This window comes from Anarhichas minor, unplaced genomic scaffold (genome assembly GCF_050575085.1).
Source record: "Anarhichas minor isolate MPS153535 unplaced genomic scaffold, ASM5057508v1 ptg000010l, whole genome shotgun sequence".
NCBI classification, from domain to species: Eukaryota; Metazoa; Chordata; class Actinopteri; order Perciformes; family Anarhichadidae; genus Anarhichas; species Anarhichas minor.
This window is the reverse complement of record NW_027466456.1, coordinates 19,083,582-19,091,355: the sequence shown is the minus strand read 5'-3', so window position 1 is coordinate 19,091,355 and position 7,774 is coordinate 19,083,582. Positions and strand designations below refer to the sequence as shown.

The 7,774-nt window shown below is 43.3% G+C and overlaps 1 protein-coding gene across 1 annotated transcript; it reads right to left on the bottom strand.

Annotated features, from left to right (window-relative positions):
• Nucleotides 1–3,704: 3,704 nt before the first annotated feature.
• Nucleotides 3,705–7,530, bottom strand: LOC142947056 (proproteinase E-like). The gene is made up of 8 exons (XM_076088704.1): nucleotides 7,491–7,530; nucleotides 7,043–7,131; nucleotides 6,590–6,687; nucleotides 6,368–6,493; nucleotides 5,878–6,014; nucleotides 4,948–5,090; nucleotides 4,700–4,852; nucleotides 3,705–4,230 (listed from the first exon to the last, which is right to left on the bottom strand). Exons 1-8 carry the CDS (start codon nucleotides 7,528–7,530, stop codon nucleotides 4,213–4,215), a joined length of 804 nt encoding a protein of 267 aa, XP_075944819.1. The 3' UTR covers nucleotides 3,705–4,212.
• Nucleotides 7,531–7,774: the final 244 nt, after the last annotated feature.

Sequence of the window (7,774 nt, the reverse complement as noted above, 5' to 3'; positions counted from 1 at the left end):
ATAAACATATTTATCCCAAAAATGCACGTAATAAGTGTGTCCTAGATGTCTTTCATATTGCAATAACATGTTGTTGGAGTGAGATGTGATGGAGTAAAGCCCTCAGCGAAGGTATCCATAGCAACACTTTGTGTGAAGCATCACTTCTCAGAAGCTGTGAGCCGCTCAGCTTCGCACGGCTCGACATGAGCATCCCTCCAACACAAGACGGTTCTCGAGTCCTCCTGACCCGGCCAATGAGCTCCACATGCATCAGCCAAACAGATCACAGAGAGACCTGTGTTGACAGTTTAAGAAATGAGCACTCAGTGTTAATGCAGCTCTGTGGTGTTGTCTACTGGTGATGGCCTGGTCCTATACTTGTAAGATCATAGGAAGCTACACACAGAGAGTTAATCAGTGCAACAGCTGATCCAGAACAGTCACGGTAACACAGTTTTGCATGGTTCATACTTCCTGTCGAAGGAGCTCTCTGCAGCGGCTGAGTCAGAGTGTGAGAAAAGAAGCAAAAGGAGGGCTGAGATGTTGCTTCATTCACATCTCAAACTGATTCTCCATGTGGATCACATCATCAGGCGCCTAATAGAGTTTGTGGAGAGGCAGCTGTGCTTTGATGACACAGTGAGAGGACTTTAGAGCGGTGAATCCCAAACTCGGGGTCGGCCGGGACATCCCCAACATGTCTTCTTCTGCTTATTTAAAGTGTTGTATGTCCGAATAAAAGTAAGAGGAGGAGTTGCCCCAAATCCCCAAAGGGAGGAGGAGTCATCAAACATTTTATAGGCATAGATATGGGGGGGGGAAATTAAGTGTATTTGATATGTATTCTATATAAAAAAGAAACAGGAAAACACAAAGTTAACTTGAAAAAGTTTTTTGTATTTTTTTCTCACTTAAAGACCTAACCAGACTACATCTGCAACATGTGTAATCCAAAACCTGAGCTGAGGCCTATTGAGGCTACGTCTTGTCTGTATTTCTCCCATTACTGACTGTTAGCTTCCCAATGCCTTTTGCATTTGGTTTCTGGGCCACAAAAAAAGAAAAACAGGTGATCAAAGTGAAACAAAAACCTTAAATGCAGTCAATAAAAATGTATGTCATTGCATAATATAGTGAGCTCTGCAGGTAGAAGTCATTATACCTGCACTAGCTGCTGTGTAATACAAGTGAAACTAAAATGGGTGCTGGAGAGTTGAGACCCTGCATCGATACTTCTGAATGAGAGAAGGAAAGACAGATACGGGAAAAGACAGACAGACAAGGTGCAGAAGAGAATAGAGAGATGAGGAGAATGAAAACACGCAGCCTGTCCCGTCACGTCGCCATGGTGAGCATCACGACAGCTTGCAAACTCCCGCTGTAACTCCTCAGAGGAGGAACACGCCTCCTTTCTGACAGCACATTTAGATTGGTCCTGAACACTCAGTCCCCGCTGATGTCTTATTCCTGTCTTCCTATTCCACCTCCTGTTTGTGCGCCGTGTTTACAGTGAGGTGCATCGGATCTGCTGCGCTGTACGTGCGTTAACTGCCATCATGTCATGCAGCGGAAATCCAGGCAGGTCAGCAGGCAGATGGCCGAACAAACAGACAGACAATCGGTGCTGGGGATTGGATTAACATGAGGATCTAATTGCATTTGAGGAACCAGAGAAAGCACATCAGGAAAAATTCAAAGAGGCATCCCAATGATGGCTCAGTTACATAGCAACATGGGCACAAACAAGAGTTTACAGCAAATTTCCCTTGGAAGTTATTAAAGTATTTAGGTCTTATAATGTGAAGACAAACAATTGTGTGTGTATTAGGCAATTTCAGGTCTTCTGCAAGGAAAACTGAACATCCACAAACAGGGGAAATGGTTGACTCTATAATAAACAGGAGAAAGACAAATTTGAATAGTGATTTCTCATAAAGCCCAGGGGTCGAGACTGCTCTCCAGGCCAAAAAACATCCACGTCCATCCACGGAAAATTCACTTCAACACTTAGACATTTTTATTAAGTATTATATATTCTTTAGATGAACACTCTACGCACATGTTAGAGGAATGACAGGAAGACCTCAACTAACTACACCTTTGTTGATATCTGATATCAAAGCTGGACATTTTAGAAGCAATCATAACGTTATATTGAAACCATTAACCTCAATCCTTTTGTATTTTTGCTGCCACATATAGAGATGTGCCTAAACTTTCTACATTTTTTATTAGATCATTGTTTATTATGGTTATATAAAACACGTTTTTCTGCATTTTTTGTAGTCCATACAGCTCCTTAAATATCCTTAAACTATTTTGTCAGGGACACAGATGTTTTGCATTGGAGCTTAATAGTGCAATGCCTATGTATGGAGCTCATTGTTCTTTTAGTCTGATTTTGCACATCATGTGTAACAGACTTTTTTGCCTTCACTAGAAATGAAGGCAAAGGTTCACAAATTTACTGAATCGCGCTCGACGCACTGTAAAAAACACTCCAACAGCAAAGACTAAAAGTTAAATGTATATTTCTCAACAGGCGTTTTGTAGTTACCCAATCATCAGAGCAGGTTAACCTGCGTTATACCTCCCATATGTTTACTCTCCCTGCTCTCGTGTATCTGTGGAATTGAACCTCATTTTATTTCCTGCCTTGGTTTTCTCTCCTGCAAAGCAACTGATTTTGCGATTCTGTGAAGCCGTAGAAATAATGCTGTGGTTTCCCTCGGCCTCCTGCAGTGGAGCACCCTGAGCTGAGCGGTGGAGGATGGATGGAGATGGGGGAGGGTGGAGGCGGGAGTGGATTGTGGGGCTTTGCTTTTGAGGAATGAGCCCCCCCCCCCTCTCTCTCTCTCTCTCTCTCTCTCTCTCTCTCTCCCTGGAGCAACTGGGGTGGAATAATTACGTAGCATGTGCAAAATTGAACTCCAGTCATTGTGAAGGGATAGAAAGAGTGATGAAGAGAGAAATGAAGCAGTGGGCAAAAAGGGAAAGATGGCCGCCCGTTCCTGTGGTTAACACAGAGCCCTGCACAGCAGTTATCACGTTATTTACAGTCGAGGATTTAATGCATCGTTCAGTAATGAGCAGCCAGCCAATGGCCTGTGATCTGAAGCACACTTATTCACTCGCTGGGCTGAACTCCAGGTGGCTAAAGGCTAGAGGAGTCCCCCCAGATGGAAACCAAGCCAGTTGCATGTGTTTCACTATATTCTTTTGTACTCGAGTCATATATTACATTGTTGTGTGTGTGTGTGTGTGTGTGTGTGTGTGGATATATATATTTTGAGAATTCGTGCCTCGCTCTAAATTTCAAATCCGGATGATCAGTGTAGTTGTTTCGGTCACCTGCCTGAGGTTTCTCTACACACTAAATTAAGCTAAAAAGTACACGAATCTGAATGAAATGCTGTTTCTCTTTGTGGTCATGGCACATGCAAGTCCATAACAGTGTTGCCTCCTCCTCTCTCATCAGGAAACAGAGCCAGCATCGAGCTACCACTGACACCTTGTGGTCACCCACTGAAAATAACTCCAGTTCCAACAGTACTCTGCACTGCCACAGAGTTAAAGCTCCATAGTTTTAGACGTCAGAGACTGTATCCAGGTGTTTGAGAGTCCTAGACCTACAGCATTATGTGAAAAAGAGTTGTCTAGAGCCTTTTGTCCCTCCAGAGGGAGCTGTGTGAAGTCTGATAACTGTCCTCAAGTGACATCACTTGAGTCAAACAAACACAGGACAAGCGTCCAACAGACCGCTGTTTGTGTCCTGTGTGAAACTACAAGTAAAAAACGTGAGTCAATAGGGTGTTAGTGACTCATATGTCTTGTTTGTTAGTCAAGTTAACGTCAACCACTCTCTTTTGTGTTTTTTTTTTTGCCTCAACAGAACTTCCTGTGATGAACGAGACGAAGCTGACCCGCAGTCCTACCACGTCCAAAACAACAAGGACGAGGAAAAAACTGTTTACCGTGAAGTTGGCAAAGTTATGAAGTTATTAAGAGTGCAATGCTTAATCTGTACAGGTATCAACATACTTAGGAAATGCTGCATAACCTGTGCCGTTCAAATGCGAATTCAAACTTCAAAATACCTCTGCCATCTAAATTTCACAAATTGACACCAACACATTAATATTGAGTTTAGAGTATGCTTTAAATTTAAATTACACCTTTCCATCATGAACAAAATACACTGCTTAGAGGAGATTTAAAGGCCCCAGGTCTTCAGTGCTGCAGCATAGTCTGAAAGATAAGAAAAAAAAGTAAAAAACAAACAGACAAAGTTGCCTCTGCAAGTCCACAAATCCCCACAAACAATATCAACACTCTATTTTGATTAATAAATATTGCTTCTCCTAACTTCCCAATGATGTGCAATCACTATAAACTGGTGTGTGCTCACTCACCTCGGTTTCTAAACTTAAGTCATCTAGGATCTACCTCTGGAGCTCATTGTCAAATCAATATAAAGTTGTTAAATTGCATTTATCTGAAGTTAAGTTTCGGACTAGCAGGAGATTTTTTTTTATTTAATTCTTTGCATAAGCCCAAAAATAAACTTTCCAAATGAAGGATTATATATTTGAAAGAACATTGTTCATCTCTAGTAGAGGCTGTTCTTGAGGTTCATGGTGATCCAACACTTTGAAACACGTCTCTGTAAATGACATACGTCACAAGAAACTGTGCTTTTTCTCTGAAGGAAACTCACGTCACTGATCCACTCGGTGAAGGAAGAGGTGCGAGTGAACACTGTGGGCTTCATGGGGGTGTTGCATCCTCGAGAGGAGACGAAGCTGGTCACGCCCTGCACGTACCACCTGCCATCGCCGCCCCTGCAGTTCAGAGGGCCTCCTGAATCACCCTGAGGAGACAGACAGAAGACAAGTGCAGGCATCAGACTGACACAGAGCGAATCTGCAGTTGTTATCGCGTTGGGATGAAGGGAGCGGTGCATACATGGCAGCCAGAGCGGAGGTCACCGCCACCGCAGATCATTGTGGGTTTCACAGTGCTCCCCCACCAGCCGCTGCTGCTGCAGATGCTGTGGCCCACCACAGGAAGGAGAGCCTGCTGGAGCTTGGAGGCAATGGGACCCCCACCTGCAGGAATAAAGATTAAGAATGCAGAGCATCGTCAGGTGGTGTCGCATGACGCTTGAGGAGACACCATCACATTAGCTTCATGGTTCTAAAGTGACTGTGTAATGCTGAGATGACAGGGGGAGCCAACAAAAAAACTAAAATGTCCTCCGCACATCATCAGAACTTTTATAGTTTCAATAATGTTATGGTGTTTATTATTTGTGATCTTCGCGTGTATCTCTCTGCAAAAAAGCAAATAATCCCAATTCCCAAAATGTCCAACTATTCCTTTAAAGCAGTGGTTCTCAACTGGTCTGTCTGCGGGACCCACCGTCACCCCTTAATGACAAGCCGCGACCCAAATCGAGTAAAATTTTCAACTTCTCAAATGTATTTAATGAAAAGATGGTGCAGTTTGAACCCGAGCTGAAAATGTCCTCTGCAGTCGTAGTAGTAGGGAGCTCTCTTGTGCAGAGAAATTGTTCCTGTAAGTCCCCGTCCCACACATGTTTCACGTCAACCAGTAAAACTGCTTTGTTTGTTTATGTCTGTAGATTCGTCCATTTGTAATGCAAAATGACCACTTGCCTAAATTCGAGCTGTGGTCTGTTGTTTGATGTCATCCGACATGTCTTCAATTCGCCTAGTGTCATTTGACAGAGGTATAGTGTTCAGTTTATCCTCTGCTGATATTATCATTACAAGGCATTAACGCCAAATATTGTTAAGGAGTGTGAATAGACGGCACTCCGCTGCATAAAAAATCCCCTTTAAATTAAAAGAACAGGATTTTTCAAACACTCACTGTAGATTCTTCCCCAGCCAGTGATGTAGCAAGGGTCGTCGTGAGGAGCGACCTCTCCGCTCACCGGCACACAGGAGGGCTGCACCTTGTCGTTCAGAACGACAGGCGAGGCCAGTTTGATCATCGCAATGTCATTACTGAACACAACAACAACAAAAAAGCATGTTGGAAATCATGGAAGGAAAGAACTCCAACATGTGATACAGAAATGAATATCATGAACTTGAAAACCTTTTTCCCCAAACACAGGAAAGGGAAATGTCTCAAGTTAATAGCTCAATAAGTTATATTATGCATTTTAGAAAAGGTTACCAAAGCCTTTACAAGCCATCAAACCATCTGCCCCAAGGCCAAAAAATCAGTTACTGCAGCTTTAAATGCGTGAGTGAAATGTCACTGTCCTGGTGTAAAACTATATACTGGACAGCTATTTGTTTTTATTTGAAACATGAGTTGAAAACTGTTGTATGGAGGAGACGTATTCACTCACCCACAAGACAAGCAGTTACCATTCCAGCGAGGGTGAACCACGATCTTCTCCACACTTCTAATCTGCTCATAGCTCTCCTCTTTGGTGAGGTCATACTCGCCCATTACCACACGGTAGGTACGCGATCTGACACACAGAGAGAGACATATGTGTATAAAGACAAACTTTAGATGTAACCGTCATCTAACATCATGAGATAAAATAGAGTAAACTGTGATCTACCCGATGCAGTGACCAGCAGTCATGACCCAGTTGGGAGCGAGCAGGGTGCCTCCGCAGGTGTGACGGTACGTGGAGCCGCTGAGATACTGCAGAGAGATCTGAGAATAGAGCAGCAGAGTCATACACTGCAGTGGTGGAAAGTAACTAAATACATTAACTCAAGTACTGTACTTAAGTACAAGTTTGAGATACGTTACTTGAGTATTCCCAAATGCTGCTACTTTACTTCCACTCTTTTTCCACATCCCCTTTTTCTTCTCCATTACATTTATCAACTAGTCACTAGTGATGATGAAGATGAAACCAGTGGTTTCAAACCTTTTTGGCTTGTAACCTCTTATAAAAAAAGAAAGCAGTGCTCCTTGATGTCTGTGAGTTCTCAGCAGTTCCACCAAGTAACTTGCTCCCTAAACCTCTCACAATGTTGACTTTTAACGATCAATATTAACTCACCTGCCAGGGCCAGCTGTAGGGTCGAGCATCTTCCCCGTTCACAACACGGCTCACAGAGGGCTCATAGGTGGGTGTGCCACACCCGTGAGCTGCGCCACAGAAAGGACTGGAGGTTACAAAGCCTGATACAACTCTGCTCTGATACTGAAAGCTGTAACACCGTCTGTAACCCCGACTATGACCTCAGCACTATGCACAGTTCTCTGTGATTGGGTCGCTTTTTCTGTGCCAACTTTAGGGGGGAAAACAAATAGTATTTTGCTGCAGCAAGTTTCATATTGAAAGGTATTGTGGTGGTGTGAAAGACGTCAGCTTTCTGACAAACACATTGTTATCATGGGATATAATGAGGATAAGACAAATACAGAACAAATCTAGACTCATCCTTTGACTCTAACCCTGCAAGAAGAAGAGATGCCCCTCTTCATATCAGACAGACGAGACTTACCGCAGGCAGCGAGCAGCAGGACAAGCGCCAGTGTCATCATGATTCCTCAGAGTGGACTGTCAGTGTGTCGTATGGCTTTTATAATCTCAAAATGGAATAGCTATCAGACACAAATACACACGAATACACACACACACAGTTCAGTCTTTGGCCTGGGAATCTGTGTTCCCTGCTGCATCTGTTTCACTCGTCCTTACATAAGCCCTCCAGAGCCAGAAGTTTATGCAACTTCATTAATCCACTACATCTCAGACACAAATATTGTACGTTTTACTCCACTACAT

Bases quoted from the DNA above. Each gene is read 5' to 3' on its own strand.
- LOC142947056 (XM_076088704.1), bottom strand. From the start codon at position 7,530: ATGATGACACTGGCGCTTGTCCTGCTGCTCGCTGCCTGCG. The intron at 6,015-6,367 runs GTGAGTGAATAC...TGTTGTGTTCAG, and splicing joins GGTAACTGCTTGTCTTGTGG to TAATGACATTGCGATGATCA. The intron at 5,091-5,877 runs GTGAGTGTTTGA...TTATTCCTGCAG, and splicing joins TGGCTGGGGAAGAATCTACA to GTGGGGGTCCCATTGCCTCC.